Source organism: Urocitellus parryii, chromosome 6 (assembly GCF_045843805.1).
Source record: "Urocitellus parryii isolate mUroPar1 chromosome 6, mUroPar1.hap1, whole genome shotgun sequence".
NCBI lineage: Eukaryota > Metazoa > Chordata > Mammalia > Rodentia > Sciuridae > Urocitellus > Urocitellus parryii.
The window spans coordinates 194,755,800-194,776,886 of NC_135536.1; the positions used below are offsets into that span (position 1 = coordinate 194,755,800).

The following is a 21,087-nucleotide window of genomic DNA, read 5'->3' on the forward strand; positions in this document are numbered from 1 at the left end:
CTAGAGATCTGGGGCGGCGCAGCCAAGAGCCCATTGAAGGGCCATCTCAGGCTTTGGGCTCCCGGCAGCCAGTGCTTCTGGTGGCCTCTCCTCCCTGGGACTCGGTGGCCCTCTCTGGGCTTTGGGGGAAGGGCCCTCCGCCTGGGGGAGGGCTGCTTTGTCCGGGCTGCACAATGGGCCTGCGCCTGGCTCTGGAGGTCTTTGTCTGAGGCCGGCCCGGCTGTGCGCCCCGCCGCGTTATCAGCGCCGGGAAGCGGGGCCGGCGCTGGCGGGGCCTCTCTGGCCGCCGCCGCCCGAGACATGTGTTGGACACGGGCCTTTCAGGCCTGGAGCCGCCGCACAAAGGCCCGGGAAGAAGGCGGAACAAAGGGCTTTTTCACGCGGCAACTGAAAAGCCGCAGATTAGCGCGGAGCTGCGCTGCGCAGGCGGGAGGAGCCCTGGACCTGCCCGGCCCTCCCCGCGGCCGCCCGCCACCCGACCCCGGAGAAGCCACAACTGTCCCCGCTCCCACTCACAGCTCTCCCCCAGCCCCGCGGGACATGCCCAGCCCTCGAATTCGGCGCCCGAGGGTCCCCGCGCCCAGCCCTCCCGCTTCCCATGGGTGACTCTGCCCCCTTGACCCTTCCCTGGGCCATTTCACCCGCCGCTGTCCCCACTGCCCCGAGTGCCTTCCCCAGCCCTTCGCCATCAAGCCCGGGGCCACCTATTGTGGAAAGGCGAGGCTGGGACCTGGGACCTGGGACCGGGCCAGGCTCGCTGCCTGTTCTCAGAGGCAGCGACCGTGGGGTGCAAGTCACCATCAGCCCTGCCCCCGCGGAGGCTCGGGAAGACTGAGGGACAGCTGGCCCAGGCCACCCGCGAGGCCGACCCAGGGCTCCCTCCCGGACAGAGTCTCTGCCCTCCGTATCTGGGGCAGGCGGAGGGAGGGGTCCGTGCGCCGGGCTCCACGGGCCTGGGGCACCTTCAATCAGCCCCGCCTGCCTTCCCCAGATACGCCATCGACCGCGCCTCGGATTTGGACCAGATCTTCGATATTGATGAGGACACAGGCGCCATCGTGACCGGCAAGGGGCTGGACCGCGAGACCGCAGGCTGGCACAACATCACAGTGCTGGCCATGGAAGCCGGTGAGCTGGGTGGCACCACCAGGGACACACAGGGCGGGCAGAGGCTGAGGGGCGGGGCCAATGGCTGGGGCGGGGCCAAGATTGAGCTGTCAGTCAAAATCTATGGGGCGGAGCCAGTGTTGAGGGCGGGGCAAAAGGTAAGAAACTGGGCCAAGACCCCAGCTGAGCAGAGGTGGTGGCAAAAGCTGGTCCGCCGAAATGAAGGTCTCCAGTCAAGGGGATAGGGCTGGTTTTGAGACCAGCTTTTTTCTCTTTTATTGAGCAATTACTTGCCAAGCCCTGGTGCAGGGCCTGGGAACACAGCCTTGGCAAGACAGAAAAGTGCCTGTCCTCATGGGAGACAGCAAGGCCATCAGCAGGCTGAGAGAAGGGGTGTGCATGACGTCAGATGAAGTGAAGTGCTAAGAAAGAACCAGGGGAGAAGAGCAGGGCAGGGGCTTGGAAGGAAAAGGGGCGGAGTTTCTCCTAGGGTGAGGCCGCCGGGTTGGAAGCCATTTCTGCAAAGACCTCAGTAAAGTGAGGGCCACGTGCTGCTTCTAGAAGAGCAGCCCAGTGCAAAGGCCCTGAGGTGGCAGCCGCCGCTGGCCAGCCCTGTGTTAGGGGAGCAGCCAGGGGGCTGGCATGGCTGGCGAGGTTCACAGTAGTTAGGGTCACAGTAGTTGGCCGTTGTGGAGTCTTTAGACTCTGCTCCCAGTGAGACAGGAGTCACAGGAGGGACTTGAGCAGAGGAGGAACTCTGGTGGCCTCGCCTGGGGCAGTGGCAGATGCAGGCTGGAGATCAACCTGACATGCAGGTGAGAGACGGGAGGGTCAAGGGTGACTCAGGTGCTGGCCTCGTTTCCCACACTGCAGACAGCTTGGCACACTGAGAAGTTTCTGGAACAGTGTGTGTGTGTGCACATAAATGTGTATGTGTGAGAGAGAATTGGGCGCAGCTGGGGGCCTGAGTTATGGGGTCCAGAAAAGTGAGGCTGTGGAGGTGAGGAGCACAGGGCGCTGGGACTCGTGGGGCACCAGGAGAGGGCACAGAGAGTGCCGCCAGTCCTCCGCCTCCACCTGCTCTCCAGTGCGCATGCGCGTGCGCCCCAGGAGCCCACAGAGCCGCCAGGGGCCGTCACATGGCCCCGCGGGTTGCAGGTGGCAGCTCTGCTCTGCTGGGGCCCAGCTGCCCCTCCCGACTGCCGGTGCCTCGGGCTTCCAGCCCCCACCAGCCCCTTCCAGGGCCGAGGAAGTCCCTGAGCTGAAGTTCCTTCCTCTCTTTCAACTGCGGTTTAAAAGAAAATACAAAGCGGGCTCCGACCTCAGCCTGCTGCTCCGGAGCCTTTGAATCCACTCCTCCTCCCCTTGGAAGAGAGACGACAAAGGTGGCTGGAGAGGAAGTGAACCCGCTCCCTGGGAGCCCTGAGCCTGGCTGGGGGGAGACCCCTCCTCTCCCTGCCCCCCGCACAGGCCCCCCAGCCTGTCACCTGCCTGACGGGCCACCACCGGCAAGGCCCTTCTTGGGTCAAGCATGGCGCGCCTACCCAGTGGGTCTCTTTCAGAAAGGGCCGGCAGGGGCGGGTCGGTGGAGCCGCCGCTGGACAGATGAGGGGGGCCCACTCCTGCGCACCCCGTGACAGGCTCCGCTCGCTGCGCGTTCGGGGCTCCCGCTTTCTCGCACGTACTTTTGTTGAATCCTGATCAGTAGCATGACCAGCGCCCATTTTACTGTTGGAAAAAATTGAGGCTCAGAGAATTAGGAGATTGGGCCAAGGACAGCCGTGGCAGAGCTGGGACCTGGACGGTTCCTGGCACTCTGCCCTCAGAGCCCCACCGCATCCCACCACCAACCCCAGCCACTAGCCACCGTGGGGAAGGAAGACTGGCCCCTGCCTCTGAACCGCCACCCACTGGCCCTGCCCAGCCCTCCCCCAGGTGCTGACCAATGGGGAAATGAGTGCTTCTTCCCACACAGAGTGGGGAGGGCTAAACAGGAGGAGGAAACAAAGGCTTGGCCTCCTGCTTGGGACCTAATAAATGCTCACCTAATGGCTGTCTGATGGCCTGGACTCGGCACATGACTTGAGCATGGACTCCGGGCACTTTATAGTGATGTGTCCAGATTCCCAGCCCCGGCCTGACTCCAGAGCCGCCTCTCTGCCAGACCCCCTTCCCCTGGTATTTCCTTGGTGCTGGCGCTAATCAAGAGCTGTGGCAAGTGACAAACCCACTCTACCTTCTTGCCACCTCCAGGAGATGAGTACAAAATTAGTGTCCCCATTTTACAGATGAGGAGACAGAAGCCCAGGCAGGAACAGCAATAGCCCCCGAAAAACAGGGCAAGTCCATGCAGGGCCAGGCCTGACCCTAGGTCTCCCGCCCCCAGGAGCCAGTCCGAGCCCCAGCTGCAATGCCGCCTGGCCCTGTGTCCTCCTGTAGAAGTGTCCGTTTGTCGTTCTCAGAAACGGAGGGATGGTGGCAGGGGGGTCACAGCAGCCCCACCTGCTCCCAGGCATGACAAACACGAGGTGACAAGAATCAGAGGGGAAATATTTATACACAGCCGAGGAGCTTGGTGCGCACCTCAGAGAATGTCGCCCTCGGCCAGGAGCCGCCGCCTGTCATCCCAGATTACCTCAAAGCCTCCCAGCCCACTTAGTATGCCGGCCCCCGCTCCCGAACTTCTGAGTCATCCATTCTGCCCATGCAGACCTCCTTCCACTGACATTATCTTTAACGTTTTGTAATCATGAAATATTAATGACCGATATTGAATTTAAAGTACAATTTGTGTCTGAATCCTTCGGTGGAAAGGGCAGTTGTAAAGGGACCGTCTTCAAAGAGGCTGGGCGGAGTGGGGGACTTGGAAAGGCGCACAGGGCAGGGCAGGCCCAGGGACCGCATCCAGCAGTCTGGAAGGACTCGGGCTAGCTGACCAGGACAGCAAAGCGTTAACCTGAACCAGCCCCCTAGGAGCTCCCCCGTCTGGGTCACCCAGCCAAGTCACATCTCACAACACTGGGCATTCCCCTTCCTGCCACCAAGCGCACTGCAGTTTACAGATGCATTTATCTGCATATTTAGTGACTCCCCTCTTCCCCAGCAAACTGAACCTTCCCGGGGTCTCATCTGTACTCCCGAGGACGGGGTCTCATCTCTATCTGCAACCTTCGGTACCCGCCAGGGCCGTGGGAGAGGGAATGCATATTTACGGAGGGGACGAATGAATGGGCTTGTGCGGCCAGTTGGGAGAACAGAGCAGCCTGGCGCGGGTGGCACGGCGCCCCTCCTCACTGAGTCTCTCCTCTGCTCCGTGTTGGCGGCAGTGCCACCTCATTGGGTCACTGTAGGAATAACCACTCGATAACAGCAGCTTCTGCTTATTTAATGCTTATCCCAGACACTGAGCTGGGTTTTATATGAAACATAACCCCCACCCCCAGGGAGTTGATGTCAAGGGCCTAGCATGGTGCCCAGCACCCAGCAGGTGGAACTAATAGTCAGGAAAGGCATCGGAGGCTGGGCACAGGCCTGTAATCCCCGTGTCTTGGGAGGCTGAGGCAGGAGGACCGCAAGTTCAAAGCCAGCCTCAGCAAGTTAGAGAGACCCTGTCTCAAGATCAAAAATATAAAAAGGGCTGGGGATGTGGCTCAGGGTGAAGGCCCCTGGGCTCATTTGAGGGGAGAAGGCGTGTCGGATGGTGGACCCCAGCCCCGCCACACCCCTCAGCTGGAGAGACGGGGACCCACCCAGGAAAGGGCCGCTGCCCATGAGGCTTTCTGACTCCCATCCAGTGGCCCTCGGGGGGCCACAGAGGGAGGAGCAGGTGGGAGCCGGGTGGCCACAGAGTGCCCGCTCTGTCTCCCTCAGCATGTCCCCGTGTCCCCCTTCAGCCAGTGTTTTCTGAGGGCCTCTTGTCATCCATGCCACCAGCTTGGGCTGGGCACTGGGATCCGGTGATAAACATGCGTGGCCACGGCCCTGGGGCTCACAGGAGGGCAGGAGAGACAGGCCAGCTGTCAGCTAAGGCAGAGTCCAAGGAAGGGGGCTGTGGCGTCCCTGGGGAGCAGCCCACACCTGGCCCACCCAAAGGGGCAGCAGGAAGGGAGGCTCAGGGGCCAAGGCTTGGAGGCGTGGCAGCCCCTGCCCATTCTGAGGACAGAAGGACAGGTCTGGCTGGAGGCTGGGCTGGAGAAGAGCTGGCCAGGTGGGCTAGGTAGGGGTGCTGAGGCTACTCACTGGCCCTGGCAGGAAGGGCCTCTGGCGTCCCCTGATGAATCCCACATCTCCTGGAGGTGACAGGGAGCCAGGGCAGGGCTTTGAGCTGAAGAGTCCAAGGTCAGGTGCGAGGTCCCCATCGTTCCCGCGGGCTCTGGGGGAGCGCTGTTGGAAGAGATAGGAGGCTGCAGGGACTCGGGCATCGCCCCATGCTGGGTGCCCAGACAGGACCTGGACACTGAGGGGAGTCAGGGAGGCTGGGTGAGGCTGCTCTGAGAGGTGGTGAACCCCATCCCCAGAGGAGCATCCGTCGGCCTGGGCTCTGGACTAGGGGACGCCCAGGGTCCTGTGCCACCTTTCTCCTCCCCTCCCCCCAAATTCTGAGGACGCCATGGTTTCAGGCCCTGCTTCACCCAGAACTCCTCCTCGTCCCTACAAGGTCAGGGCCAGGCCTTCCCCCTCCACGGGAAAGCAAATGGGAGGACCCTGGAGACGCAGAGAAGGGCTCCTGAGCCTCCTCTTCCCATGAGGCATGTGGAGACAGGGCAAGGAGTGCCAGGAGGTCCCCTCCCTGGAGCACCCCCTCCTGTCACCTAGCCCCCCCCCACCGCCCGCCTTGGCGGTGGTAATTGGGATGATCAATCTTCCTGCCCAGCTGGCCAGCTCCAATCAGAGCCTGGCGTTCGGAGAGGGTTTAATTCCCTGGGGAAGGGGGGGGGAAGGTCCCTGGGCTCCCCTCCCCCACCTCCTGCCTCTCCCCTGCCGCCCGCACCCACCCCCCCTCTTCTCTCTGGGCATCTCTTCCTCTGTGATAGCCAAGGAGGACCACTGCGTCCACCTCCGCTTGTTTGGATGAGAAGACTCTGGTCCCGAGAGAGGAGCCAGAGGCCACGGCCATCCCCTGCTTCTCAGATGGACGGTCCCCGAGGGGTGCAGCCCCCAGGGAAGCTGTCCATCGGGAAGGCCTTGCTCTCTCCGGTCCCCTCCCCAGCATCCCTCTTGGAGCATGGGGCACAGACAGGGACACTCAGGCAGTGCACTGACTCAGGGGCATCTTTATTAAGCACCTACTGTATGCCGTGCATACAGCAGGAAACAATAGGGGACAAATGTTCTGCTGACAGAGAGAAGGATGAGGAGAAGCAAGTTACGTAGGGACACAGAGGATGCTGGGGGACCGCTATGGAGTGACGTGAGGCAGGGACGTGCTGTGTGTGGGGTGGCGAGGGGAAAGGCCCTGGGGAAGGGAGAAGGATGAGGTGAGGGAGCCCACGGCAGGGCAATCCATGGGCCTTGGGGGCATGCCCAGCCGGGCTGAGGGAGTCAAGGAGAGCTTCCTGGAGGAGGCAGGACATTTGTTTGGGGTCTTGAAGGCCAGAAAGTTCTGGCAGCTGAAGTCGTTAAGAAAGGCAGTACCCTCTGGTGGTCCAGAGCCGCCCCCACCCTTTGGACCCGAGCCGTGTTCAATTCCCAGGTGTCACTTGTTTCCTGCAAGAGAGTCGCTTCACAGTTCTGCCCATTCCCTCCTCCTTAAGACAGCAATGCTATTAGCCCCTCCCTCCATGGAGCTGACAGGACAAAATGGGGCAGAACCGCCCCTGGACCATGCTGGCTGCTGCCCGTCGGGGAAGGAGCACATTCCTCCTGGTCCCCTCTTCCTTCCCACTGTCTTCCAACACCCGCACACTCAGTTTGGTCCAGATGCCAAGTGAGTGACGGCCAGGGACACAAGCGTCCTTGAAAGAGATCTGCAGCCTCCCTTCGCCCCCCAGGGTCTTTGCACATGCCGATCCTGCTCCATAGAACATCTTCCCTTTCCCATCACCTTTGCCTGGTTCCTTCCCAGCCAGATCGCGTCAGGAATCTCTCTTACTCCAGGACAGCACCTCTGCACCCCGTCAGGGCAGGACTTCCTGCCTGCTACTCTCAGAGCCCCCAACCCTTTTCTCTCAGCTCTCGTCATAGCTAGGAGTAGCATCTGTCTCGGCCACTAGACCAAGAGGCTGTGTTGTTCTTGCTCATGCTGTGTCCTTGGTACCAAGAGGCTCTTAATCCACAGTTGTCAGCGCAAACCACAAGCCTCAGTTCCAAACGGCCCACTCCAAGCTGTATCTGCTGAACTCTGTGCCCAGGGAGGAAAGAGACCCACCACGTGGCCCAGCCGGGCTCCGGCCCTGAGCTTGGTCTCCTCTGAGGTACCCACACAGCTGCCTAACCTCCTTGGTCCCCTTGGGCCCCCAGGGCTCCACCTGCCACCTCCCCAGATTCGTGGTGCGCCAGCTCACGGAGGACGCACCGGGCCAGAGCACGTTTAATTTTAATTTAGGAATCGGTTAAGGCTGCAGGCCTGCTCGGCTCCGGGCTGTCAATCAGCCTTCCCCGAGGCTGCATCAATTAGTTTAAAAATATTGAATGTAATTTTGCCTGACACAACATATTGCAGCTACTGCAAAATATAATTTATTTTAGAAGAAGAAATAATTAAACTAATTTGCATGTCAGTCAGCTGAACTGAGATGCCAAGGGGGGAGGCTGTGGGGGACCAAGTCCCTGGAGGGCACCTGCCGCTGGGCATTGGGTGAGGTCAGCTGCTGGGTCTGAGCAGTAGCTGCCATCGAATGGACAAAACTCAGGCAGAAGGAGAGCCGGGTCCGTTATATCTGGACCAAACACTTAGAATCGGGAGACTCACGACCTGACCCTGGGCCTAAGGCAGACTCACCTGACTTGGGGGGACATTCCCACCCCTCACTGGGCCTCAGTGTCCTCATCAACAAAATGGGTTTAACAGTCCCCCTTCGGGGGTGTTTGATACTCACTCAAGGCCACCCATCAGGTGCTATAAAGTGGAAAATCCTGCACGGTGGTCAAGGGTGGGCAACTGAGGGATTCTCTGTTAACAACACAAATTTATAAGATGATGAACCCAGAAATTATTATCAAATACTAACTGTAATCGGGGGGTTGGGAGAAGCCAGTCGGAGGTGACCTGCCGGTCACCCTCGGTCACTTGTTGGCCATCCTTGACGCCCGTGAGATTTCCCTGGGGAACTACTGAAACCACACCGGTGGCCGAGCACCCTGCTGGCATGTGTGAAAGGCTCCTCAGGTGCTTCCTATGGACAGCCCCCGAGGGCCGCTGCCCCCATGTCAGGGCTCGGGGGCGGCTGAAAGCCCTGGGTCTGGGCCAGCCCAGTTCCCCAGGACAAGCCCGAGGCCCAGCTCCCTCAGGGCCCACCCTGTGGATCTGAGGCCCTCACTCATGCCAGCACGGCCAGGGCTTTCCCAAGAGGTGACCTGTGGCATTTTTTAAAAGGTCATTGGAGCGGCTGGGGGGTGGCTCGCTTGCCTGGCCCGAGTGAGGCCCTGGGTTCCATCCTCAGCACCACAGAAAAACAAAGAAATAAAGGCCTAGTGTCCATGCTCAGCTAAAAAATATTTTAAAAAGGAGGCAGGAGAGGCCCTAGCACGACCCAGCAGCTGTCAGTCCTGGGGTCTCCTGGACCAGGGGCCTCCTGAGCTCTCGGCTGCCCGGCCGTCTCCCTTCTGCGTGGCCTGGAGGACCCAGGCTCCCCGCCCGCTGCCGCACCCACTGCAGGGGGATGCCCAGGAAGGCCACTCAGGCCCCGCGGCTCCCACCCCCACCCCAGCTGGGCCGCAGCCTGGGTTCCTGGCTGTGGGCCTCGCCCTCCTCTCCCCAGCCTCCAGGAGGCACCCCATCTGTCTGTGGGGGTTCCCTGGCAACACCCGCTCTCAAAAATAACGCTGGCCCGGCCTCCCCGTCACGACTGCCACCTCTCAGCCCCGGAGGCGCCCTCTAATCGCTGGAGCGGCGGCAGATCTGGGTGAGCCGAGGAGATAAGGTGCCCCAGGCGGAGGGGAGCTCCAGAGAGGGGTCGGGAATTTCTGAGCTAAAGAGGGACGCCCCTCCCCGGCCCCCAGGAGGCCCCCGCCCGCCTCCGGTTCTCCCTTATCAACACACGAGCAGCTGCAGTGGCATCCAGCAGCCCCGGGTTCAGAGGAGGCAGCAGCCAACCAGTCCCCTTACCCAGAGCTCGGGGCGCCTGGCTGCTGAGGGTTCCAAAGGCTGCCACCAAAATAGCTCCTGACCCGCCCAGCCTGAGACCTGTCATCCAAGCTGCCGCTGGGAAGTGGGGTGCCATTTCCCCATGCCCCCGAGGTCAGTGGCAGGTGGAACAGGTAAGTGACAGTCACAGGGTTGGACAGCTGAGGATGAGGTACAGCGGGCACTCAGAGGCCCAGGGCAGGGGCAGGCCAGAAAGGGACAGCATGAGAATGAACAGCATGAGAATTCACCAGCGGGTGAAGCACTCCCACCTAGAGTCACTTTGAGGATGTTTATTTGTTTATTTAACAAATACTTATGTAGCACTTGCTTTGCGGTTGTTCTTTGTTACAGTTTTATGTGTTTAACAAACATTCAGGCAATCTCTCTCCTAGCCAACCTGTTGCTATGAGACCTGGTTTGCAGGTGAGAAGCTAAGGCACAGAGAAGTCAAGTGACTTGTCTCAGATCACACAGCTACTAAGTGGCAGGGTTGGGATCAGAACCACCAGGCTCAAGCCCCTGTTCTTCATCACTGTACCCTGTTCATTTCCCATGTGGAAACTGATATCAAAGAGGACAGAGCCTTGCCCAAGATCAAACCCTGGGTCAGGGTCTCAGTCACCCCTGGAATCCAGCCTCCTTCGGTCTCTGTCCTTCCAGGGTTTATTCTTTTGTTCAACCTGCTCTGCTGAACCATGCTGGGTCCTGCGACAGGACCCGGAGGCAGATAAGACTGGGGCCTTGACCTCGTGCACATCCCAGTTGCCTCTGCTGGCAGAATCCGCCTCCTTAGCCCGGTGTGGCCTTTCAGGATCAGAGGCCTGAGAGTCCAGCCGGCAGCTGACCGGTCCTTTGACGTCCCGAGTTCTCGTCTCCTCTTTGCAAGGTGGAGACACAAACGTAGGGTTTCTGCACCGACAGCTGAAGTGATGGCTGTGGACGCTCCCGGTGCATCCCAGTGCTCTGGGTGGTGGGTCGGAGGCAGGAGTGGCCACGATGGTGTTGCTGGGTCGGGGGTGACGTGGTGGTGACGCTGGCGATTGTGGCGAGGGTAAGGGAGTAACAGTGTGGCTCGTCACTGTGGTGGTCACTGCGGAGAGGTGTGGGTGAGGACGGGGACGTGATGTCGGGTGGCCACAGGGGACGCTGCTGGTGGAGTGGTGATAAAGGTGGTCGTGTTCTTCTGATGGGGGGTGACGAGAGCAGGGCCAGTGCTGAGGGTGCCCATCCCAGCTGATGGCCATGGTGGGGACGGCAATGGCGACGGTAACAGAGTGGGGATGGCGGCGGTGCGCTGGGTGGGCAGTGCGCTGGGTGGGCGGTGTGGGGGTGGGCCGAGCGCTGGGTGGGCGATGCGGGGTGGGCGGTGCGGAGGTGGGCGGTGCGCGGGTGGGCGGAGCGCTGGGTGGGCGGTCTTGCGCCGGGTGGGCGGGGCTATGAGTGGGCGGAGCGCCGACTCACGCTGGGAGGGGCAGTGAGGACAGAGTCCAAGGCAGGGATGGTCTCAGGAATGGTGGTGAGGATGGCAGTGGTGGTCCTGGGGTTGACTGCAGCCATGATGATGCTCATGGCGGTGGGGATGGAGTCCAGATGTCCCTGGTCCTGGTCCTCTAATGCGCGTGGTCAACCCAGCGCTCTGTGCGACTCCACTGACCCTGGACCTGGTGGCAGACCTTGTCCTGCTGTTGTCCCCCAGCCCTCACGCGGGACGCCCCTGCCTTCCTCCTGTGCTCTCGTTACAGACAATCATGCTCAGCTCTCCCGGGCGTCCCTGAGGATCCGAATCCTGGATGTGAATGACAACCCCCCAGAGCTGGCCACGCCCTACGAGGCAGCGGTGTGCGAGGACGCCAAGCCAGGCCAGGTACCCCTGAGGGGCTGGGGACGGGGCTGCTGCCAGGAAAGGCCAGGACACCCTCCAGCCTGGCCCAGAGTGGCCTCAGCCCCGTCACTGGCCCCTGCCCCCCCTGCCCTCCAGCTCATCCAGACCATCAGTGTGGTGGACAGAGACGAGCCCCAGGGCGGGCACCGCTTCTACTTCCGCCTGGTGCCCGAGGCTCCCAGCAACCCCCACTTCTCTCTGCTGGACATCCAAGGTGAGTGGCCTGTGCGCCACCCAACCCCAGGGTGCACCGTGGGCGGGCCTGGCCTCCCCACCCTCTTCCCTTCTTACAGATAGAGGGACTGGGACACCCAGGGGACCCACGTTGGGTCTAAGGTCACAGAAAGACCCCGCCCAGCGGGGCTGTTCCCAAACCCACTGGCCAAACCATCAAGAAGGAGCGGAGGGGTTGGCAGAGGGAGGGGGCATCCAAGGGTGGAGAGAGGTCAGTGGAAAGATCCAGAGAGGACACGTGGCAAGGACAGAGTGAGGACCTCCTGCCATAAGCGAAGGTGGAAGGGGTCACACAGGCCGTCCTCAGGCGGTGGCACAGAAGTGCACCGCCTGCCCCACGCCCTCAGCATCCCCACGGCCCTTGGAGTGGCCATCGGCATCCCCTGGAGGGTGGCTTTCCAGCCCCTCTCCTATTTTTCAGGTGGTAAAACTGAGACTCTAAGAGAGACTTAAAGTCTGCCCCTGCCCTCCAGGGAGCCAGTGGTGAGCAGGGCTCAAGGCCACAGCTGCCTCAGACACAGGTGTTTCTGCCCCAGCTCACAGCCCGAAGTCCACGGTCCTCCCACCTGAGCGGAGGCCTCAGTGAGCCTCCATCCCAGGGCACCTCTGCAAGTTGTTCAACCCTAAGGGACGGACCCAGGGGGAGGCAGGCGCCAGTGCAGGGGGAGTGAGGGCCCTGGGTCCCTGATCCCTGTGCAGCCCTGGCAAGTGTCTGGCCCTCTCTGAACCGCAGTTCATCATCTGTAAACAGGGGCTAGTAATGACCGAGAACCACCCTGGTGAAGCGGCAGTCTGCAGAGGCCCTGAGGTGGGAGCAGGGTTGGGATGGAAGGGGACCTGCTGCGACAGAGGGGGCGAGAGGCAGGACCCTGAGGAAAGGGACTCAGAGAGGCGCTGGGGGACAGCTCACATTTGTTGCGTCTCGCCCTGGAACAGGTCTTCCGTTGACCCCAAGGCCTTTACACCCCAGCCCATAAAGGGAGAGACCTTGGTGGCCTCTGAGGCCAGGCCCCTCTGTATTCCCAGGAACCATAGTAGGAATATTTAATACCCAGCCTAGCAGCTCAGATAACCAGAAAAACCCTAACCCCAACCCGGGCAAGGCCCCGGAGCCCCTCTGTGCCGGGCACTAACCCCTTAGTGGCTTGGTGGTGTTAAAGATCAGAGGACACCTGGGGGACAGGCTGGGGCAGCAGGAAGGGCTGCACCAGGCCTTTAAGCCTTTCTAGGAGTATTTCAGGGTTCTCACCACGTACAGCGCAGCCTACGCCGCCCTCCAGCGTATTCCAGGCTGGCCCAAGAGACGCAGCTACCCTGTCCCCAGGTTCACACTTCTTTCCGACACCAGGGGCCTGGGGTTGTGTCCTGGCTGCTGTTTGACTTGTGACTTCCGGAGCTTTCTCCCTGTGTGACCGCCTGGAGTAAGTCCCAGGGACAGCAGGCTGAGGTCGGAGCAGCCACCAAGGTCTCTCCCTCCAGTCCCTGAGGCCCTCTCTGCCGCGTGCCAAGCAAGCCCCTCCTCCTCCCTGCATAAATATCCTAGGTGACAAACGGCCACCCCAACCCATCTGTTTCTCTGTACAAATTTGTAGCCAGTTTGGAAACGTGATTTATAAATATTGCTTTTGCAGCCAGGGATTGACACTGATGTATGTCAGGCCAGATGGATGGATGCAGGGCCGGGCGCAGATCCCACCTAGAAGGGTTGGGTAGGGTCTGGGGTGGCCAGGGGCTTCCCCAGCAGAAACCAGCTGCTGCCCAGGAGGGTAGCTTGATGAGTTCAGGGATGACGTGGGGGGAATCCCTTCTGCGGGGTAGAGGAGTAGTGGGACCAGAGCTCTCTGAACATATGTTTGCATGGCCAAAGACAGCAACCTGAGAGATGAACATCTCTGTTCCTGTTTGGCAATTTGAGACTGAGCCAGAGCCAGACACTCATTTCTCAAATCTGTCTACCCAGTTCCTCCACTACCACAATTATCTCACCCAAAACACGCAGCCTTCCTGACTGCTCTTCCACGCCCATTCTGGAACATAAGATCTTAAGCTTCCTTGCCCAGAAGGGAACCATGTCTGTTTAGTGATTGCTGGGTTCCCCTGGGGCTAAGAGAGTCTTGACATAGGAGTGTGTTCAATGCATATTTGCTGTTGAATGAATGGACGATGTCATTAGGTCACTTATTTGCTTAAAATCCTCCAATCAATGGCCTCTGCTTTTAAAATATATCCAAATTCCTTACCAAAGTCAGCCTCCAAACTGTCTGTGATGTGCTCCTGCCTCCCCCCAGCCTCCGCTGGGCTCACTCTAGCTGTTTCTTCCACCCTCCTGACTGTGCCTGGGCTCTTCCCTTTCCCTGAACTTGTTGCTCAGGACTCAGGAACAGTGTTCCTTCCTTCAGAGGCTCAGCCCAACCTCCCAGGCTGGTCGAGTCCTCTGGCATGTGCTCTTCCTGCCCTTGTCCCCCACAGCACTCGCCATGTTTGTAACTGTAGACCAAAGTGTGCATTTGTTTGATTAGCATTCATCTCTCCCATTAGAGTGAGAGCTCCAATCCAAGACTGCAGGTCATTTAGCTCGGTGTTGTTTTCCCACAGTGAGTAGCATGACGCCTGGCCATAGTGGTTAATTAAGATCTGTTAGAAGAGAGGGAGGAAGGGAAGGAGGAAGGGAAGAGGGAAGGAAGGATGGAAGACAGGTAGATGGATGGGTAGGTAGAAGATGGAGGGATGATGGATGATGGATGGGTGAGGATGGAGAATGAAGGATGGATGGGTGGATGGATGGATGTACAGGTGGCTGGATGGACAGGTGGATGGATGGATAGATGGATGTACAGGTGAAAGGATGGATGGATGGATGTACAGGTGGATGGATGAATGGATGTACAGGTGGATGGATGAATGGATGGATGGATGGATGTACAGGTGGATGGATGAATGGATGGATGGATGGATGTACAGGTGGAAGGATGAATGGATGGATGGACAGATGGAGGAATGGGCGAATGGATGGATGGATGTACAGGTGGAGGAATGGATGGATGGATGGATGTACAGGTGGATGGATGAATGGATAGATGGATGGATGTACAGGTGGATGGATGAATGGATAGATGGATGGATGGATGTACAGGTGGATGGATGGATGGATATACAGGTGGAAGGATGAATGGATGGATGGACAGATGGAGGAATGGGCGAATGGATGGATGGATGTACAGGTGGAGGAATGGATGGATGGATGGATGTACAGGTGGAGGGATGAATGGACAGATGGACAGGTGAATGGATGAATGGATGAATGATGAATGGATGGATGGATATACTAGTGGAGGGATGGATGGATTGATGAATGAATGGATGGGTGTACAGGTGGGTGGATGGATGGATGGATGGATGTACAGGTGGGTGGATGGATGGATGGATGGATGGATGGATGTACAGGTGGGTGGATGGATGGACAGATGGACAGGTGAATGGACGAATGGATGAATGATGAATGGATGGATGGATATACTAGTGGAGGGATGGATGGATCAATGAATGAATGGATGAATGCACTGGTGGGTGGATGGATGATTTCACTAGATTAATTCAAATGAGTCACTTCTCTTTGAACCTCCATTTCCACACATATAAAAGGAAAATAAAACCCTGGGTCTTGCTCATGAGATTCAACATTGCTATGTACTTAAAGTCCCCACACTGTCCTGATGCATAAAAAGCATCCAGTCAGGACAGAGTCCTCTCTGTTCCTTCTTTCCTCTACTTGCCCTCGAGCTCCTTCTTCCCCAGTCAAAGGTGATGTCTCCACAGCTGGGGTGACTCACCCCTTGACAGAAGGGCCAGAGTCCAAGCCACAGCTTGAGGATCGGGCACACAACCACAGTTAGCCCAAGAGCTATGCTTCCTTCAAGTGTCGTTCCTCAAGACTGGCTCAGTGCCAGGTCCCAGCTGGCCAGGTAGCAGAGAGGGGGCACTCGCCAGCTTAATACAAGGTGACAAGGCTGCCACAGAATGGTGCATGGCATCTGCATTGTCAGAGCAGGGAGGGGGCATAAATCCTTCCTTCCCAGGAAGCAGAGAAAAGAGGCCACAGAAAGGAGGTGACATTTAGCTGGAGTGTGATGGATGAGCAATCTGCCTGGGCAAGAAGGTGGGGAGGGTGCGGCAGACAGCGGGAACTCTGTGAGGAGCTCGGGGAGGCCGGGCAGGGCAGGGCACAGGGTGCAGGGCGCAGCCTGGGGAAAATGGGTGAGCTGGGGAAAATGTTGACCAGCATTTATGGAGAAGTTCTCGATGCTGGGGACTGCTCTAAGGTTATGCATGAATTACGACATTTAATCTTCACGTGTGATGCCCTTTTTCTCAGTTTACAATGAGGACACCAGGGTCCAAAGGTCCAGCTAAATTTTCCAAGCTAGTGAACGATACATTCTGAGTACTATTTTAATATGTGCATGGAAATACTCAAATGTGTGTAAAAGTTGTAAAATAATATCATGGATCTTTCTGTGCCCATCACCTCATGGGCAGCCTTCAACTTACTACAAACTTATCTCATCTGGACATCTGGTCACTTCCTGGATATTCCCAAGGTTACAAGCCAGTCCTTCCTGTATTATGTTCATGATAAAGAAGGTCAGGTCTGGGGCACTGAAGTGGAGGGTCATCCAGGAAGGGGCTACTGGGGAAGGGATTGGTCCCCATCCTGAGGTCCTAGTTTCCTTTCCAAATAGACCCTTTGGGGGGGGGTCTCACTTTTCTTCTCCATACAAGGATAGGCTGACCTGGATGATCGGGAGCCACAAAGCTGGAGAGGGAGCCAGGCTGCCCCAAATCTCAGGTTGAAGATCGAGCCCAATGACTGGGAGGGTGGGAAGAGGCGGGAGGACCTTCTTTAGTGAAGTTGGCTATGAATGGCGGGGCAGTGGCCAGCTGGGCTCCCAGCCCTCCAGATCACCATGATGTGCAGAACCAAGAGGGTCAGGGCAACGGAACCACACAGGCCAGGTGTGGAGGGGCAGGGGGAGTGGAGGAAGTAGGTGCTACCTGTCACGAGCCTTTGCTCCAAGACTAGCCGCGCCTCCCCAAGCCCGGCCTGGCTTCCCCAGCAACAGGCTGAAGCCATGCAGTGAGCACCGTCTGTGCCAGGTCACACACGGTCCTCTCCTGCTGCCCGCCTAGAAAGGAAAGATCTGCATGAAGAGGCCTGTGCTCTAGGGTCTCCTCGTCAGGATGCAGAGGCTGTGCACCCGGCCTTACGGGCTCAACCTCTTCACGAAGAGAGCCCTGAGTTGGTTCCAGGACTCTTGACTGGCGTGAAGGACAGAAAGGTTCCTCAACCAAAGGCAGACGCCAGCCAGCACTCCCAGTTCTCTCTGATGACCCTGGACTTGTCAGGGCCCAGTAAACCATGACAGAAGGGTCACAGGACTCCTAGGGTCGGAGAATATGGGGCAGCTGGAGTGGGACCCAGAACATAAGCAGGCTGTTGAGAGAATGAGGAGAAACTTTTTTTTTTTTTAACATAGCTGGGGTGAGGACCTTGGCCCAGCCGGGGACAGAATCTTGGAATAGCTGGGGACAGTACCTTGGCACAGCATGGAACAAAATCTTAGAAGAGCTGAAAACAGCATCCCGAGGCAGCTGGGAATAGAATCTGGGGACAGCTAAGGACAACACTGTGGGCTGAGTGGCTCAGGACGGGATCTCTGGGCAGCAGGGGCAGAACTGGGGAGACTGGAGAAGAGACCCATGAGTCACATGGGTGGCAGCTGTTGGAGCCCAGAGAGGCAAATCCCAAGGTGAATCAGGAGGTGGCAGGGTGGGGGTTGACCCCAGCCCGAGTCACGCCACCCTCTTCTTCCGCTGCAGACAACACAGCCGCGGTGCACACTCAGCACGTGGGCTTCAACCGGCAGGAGCAGGACGTGTTCTTCCTGCCCATCCTCGTGGTGGACAGCGGGCCGCCCACGCTGAGCAGCACGGGCACGCTCACCATCCGCATCTGTGGCTGCGACAGCTCTGGTGCCATCCAGTCCTGCAACACCACGGCCTTTGTCATGGCTGCCTCCCTCAGCCCGGGCGCCCTCATCGCTCTCCTGGTCTGTGTCCTCATCCTGGTCGGTGAGTCCACCGGGAGCCTCCCGCCCTCTGATTGGCCCCGTCCTGGGTCCCTGGGTTTCCTTCCCAAGTAGCCCTATGGGCCAGTTTCCCCCTTCATTGAGGTGCCCCGGCTGATCTCAAAGATGAGCTCGCAGCGCCCAGCCGAGGTCCCCTGGGTACAGAGCAGCCCCACACGCCCAGAGTGGTCCCCGCCTGGGATGGAGTCCACGCAGCCCACCTCCCACAGCCCGCGTTCTCCCACGTTTAGAAAACAGGCATGTCTTTTAACTCTTCCTCGGGGTCTGTGATCCTTAATTCTCCATAAAGACGAGGCACAACTGCGGGGCCAGGCACATGGCGGCCAGGCATAGGGTCCTGCCTGAAGACCAGGAGGCCCAGGCTCCCAGCTGAGTGGCGGGGGGAGGGTGGGCGACCTTCTCACCTGAGCCCCTCCTCTGACTCCACCTCCTGCTGTGAATTTAAACCGGGAGCCCAGCTTTGGGACCCTGGGGCAGGATCTTAAGACGTTGTGGAGGGGGTACCAGTCTGGTACCAGTCCCACCAGCAGCCCTTGAGCCCCAAAGTGTCCCTGAGAAGAGGTCAAGTTTCAGGAGCTAAATGGGATTCAAGCGGCCCTCGGGCTCCCATCCCAGGTGACCACTGATGCCCCAGTCCTGCCGCAGCTGGGCTGACCCGGGTGTCGGGGTGTCTAGAGGACAGACAGCAGCTCTGCTCGGTTCCCCGGGAGCTGCCGGCGGCCCCCGGCCCGCGCTGCGCATCCTCTGAAGGCCCGCGCCGCCCTGCGCATCCGCGCTCCGCCTCTCCGCAGGCCCCGCCCACCCCCGCCCCAGCCGGAGGCTCCGAGCCCTGTTCCAGCGGGTGCACTTTACAGCGGTTTCATTTTCCGAGGCCGTGCAAACAAATTTCTGCCTAATTGCCCACAGACGAAGAAAGTGCACATCAGTGCTCTAAAGGTGACGGGCGGAATCGCTGATCAAGCCTGGCACATCTGTCGCCCGCCTCCCGCAATCCCCACCATCTGCTCTCGCGGGCATCCCCCTCTGCAGATCCGGCCTCCAGCTCCGAAAGCTGTCCATCCATCTTTCCCACTTCTCTCCTGACACCTTCCTCCCCTCCTGCCCTCCTCTGGGCCATTCCCTGTCACAAGCTACCTTGTTAGGTGGTAAGCCAGTAGCCTGCCCAATGGCCCCAGCAGCCGGCTGCGGCCACTGGCCTGGCTGGAACTGTCTGGAACAGCAAGAAGAGTCTAATCCCTGGCACAGTCCCCAGCATATGTCTGTCCATCCATGCATCCATTCACCCGCCCACCGTCATTTACTTATGTATCCATCCCGTGAGGCGCTGGATTCACCAGTGAACAAAAGAGACTTTTAAAAGCCCTGAGTAACTGAAAAGTGGGGGGTTGCCATTACCAAGATGGGAGACACTGAGGCTGGGGAAGGGGGAAAGATTGTCATTTCCACTTTGGTCATGTAAGTTTGAGAGTGAGTCTCTTGGTCAACCTAGAGGACATGTTGAGCAGGAAATTGGATGCACAATCTAGATTCCAAGGGAGCGTTTCAGGCTGGAGCCTGAGATATAGGAGTTGTCAGTTTCTAAATGGAATTTAAAGCCATGAGACTGGAGGAGAGCGTCAGGAGAGGGAGGTGGAGTCCTGGGACTTCTCCTGTGAAGGGGTCGGGGAAGAAGGAGAAAGCTGCTCAGACAATTGAGAATGAGCCTTCAGGGAGGTGAGAGGGGGAGAATGTGAGTCCTGGAAGCCAAGACGGGAGCCAATTCATTCACCCCCTCACCCTTTCGCTCACCCAGGTGTCCATTCAATTATTCTTCCCTTCATTCTTTCCCTCAGAGCATGCTTCGCGTGTTTTCTGCACATGGGGCACCAAGCTAGGGCAACATTTCCAGGTCCTTGAGAGTATCTAGGCTGTGTATGTATTTCCCCATCCGGGAGACAGACATGGGAACGCAGCAAACCTGGTCTATGACAGCGCAGAAGCTGCCTCTTCCTCACCCAGAGACCTTGTAGAAACAGAGTGCTGGGCCCCACCTGGCAGACCTAGGATGGACCCGAGGATCTGCATTTCTAACAAGTTCCCTGGGGGCTGCTGCTGCTGGCCCAGAGGCCACACTTTAAGGAGAGCAGGACAGATGGAGGCACCCCTTCCTAGGGGAGCTCAGAAGTGAAGGCACTCAACCTGGCCTGGAAGTCTGAGGAGACCTCAGGACTCCTGGAGTGAACCCAGGAGGTCAAGGGTGAAGGAAAGACCAGGGTCAAGGACATCTTTCCCCAAAGCTCCCTCTGTCTTTCAGCCGGCTCCTCCGCCGCCCCAGCACCTAGAGACAGGGAGTATGTATGGAGACCTCAGAGGCTGGGTCCAGACCTCAACACCCACAAACCCACCACACTGGTCGGCCACCTCATGGCCAGTGCTGGTCTCGCCCGACTTGCCCACCTCCTGAGGGGTAGCTCCCCACCTCTCCAGGCCGCTGGGGTCTGGCTGTTAAGAAAGGTGTTTTCTGAACAGGAATCTAGGAAATTGGCCAGATGAGGAGTCCCCTGCTCCTCTGAGTGGTGGGGTGGGGGGTCCCCTAATGCCCTGAGACCCTCACTCTGCGCCCTCTGCATCCCACAGTGCTGGTGCTGCTGATCCTCACCCTCAGGCGCCACCACAAGAGCCACCTGAGCCCAGACGAAGACGAGGACATGCGGGACAACGTCATCAAATACAACGACGAGGGCGGCGGCGAGCAGGACACGGAGGCCTACGACATGTCGGCGCTGCGCAGCCTCTACGACTTCGGCGAGCTCAAGGGCGGCGACGCGGGCGGCGGAGGCGGCGGCGGGGGCGGCGGGGGGGACGCGGGCAGCCCCCCGCAGGCCCGGCTGCCCTCCGAGCGCCACTCGCTCCCGCAGGGGCCGCCGAGCCCCGAGCCGGACTTCTCGGTGTTCAGGGACTTCATCAGCCGCAAGGTGGCGCTGGCGGACGGGGACCTGTCGGTCCCGCCCTACGACGCCTTCCAGACGTACGCCTTCGAGGGCGCGGACTCGCCGGCCGCCTCGCTCAGCTCGCTGCACAGCGGCTCGTCGGGCTCGGAGCAGGACTTCGCCTATCTCAGCAGCTGGGGCCCGCGCTTCCGGCCCCTGGCCGCGCTCTACGCCGGCCACCGCGCGGACGACGAGGCCCCGGCCTCCTAGCCCCCGCCCTGCCGCCGCCTCTCCCCTCTGCCCTGCCCACCCTCCCGCCCCCGGGCGCCGGACCGAGCGCAGAGCGGACTCGACAGGGCGGCCTCCCGCCTCCAGCGGCGCAGCTTTGGGGTCCAGCGGTGCGCAGTGATGGCCATCGTCATTAAAGGGAAGGAGGCCGGGCGCTGCGTGGCTCCGGGTTAGCAAAGGAGATGGAGGAGGCGTCGGGGCGTGGGATCGGGCAGCTCGCTCGTCCTGGCGTGG

At 59.4% G+C, this 21,087-nt stretch overlaps 1 protein-coding gene across 1 annotated transcript; it reads left to right on the plus strand.

Annotated features, from left to right (window-relative positions):
- Window positions 1-300: 300 nt before the first annotated feature.
- On the plus strand, window positions 301-20,835 carry Cdh22 (cadherin 22). The gene is made up of 6 exons (XM_077800181.1): window positions 301-602; window positions 992-1,128; window positions 11,137-11,258; window positions 11,373-11,490; window positions 17,388-17,639; window positions 20,273-20,835. The coding sequence occupies exons 1-6, from the start codon at window positions 301-303 to the stop codon at window positions 20,833-20,835; spliced, it is 1,494 nt and encodes a 497-aa protein (XP_077656307.1).
- The last annotated feature ends 252 nt before the right edge of the window (window positions 20,836-21,087 follow it).

Coding starts and splice junctions, on each gene's coding strand:
- Cdh22 (XM_077800181.1), top strand. CDS start 301: ATGTGTTGGACACGGGCCTTTCAGGCCTGGAGCCGCCGCACAAAGGCC. Junction 1,129..11,136: donor AGTGCTGGCCATGGAAGCCG/GTGAGCTGGGTG, acceptor CTCTCGTTACAG/ACAATCATGCTCAGCTCTCC. Junction 11,259..11,372: donor AGGACGCCAAGCCAGGCCAG/GTACCCCTGAGG, acceptor CCTGCCCTCCAG/CTCATCCAGACCATCAGTGT.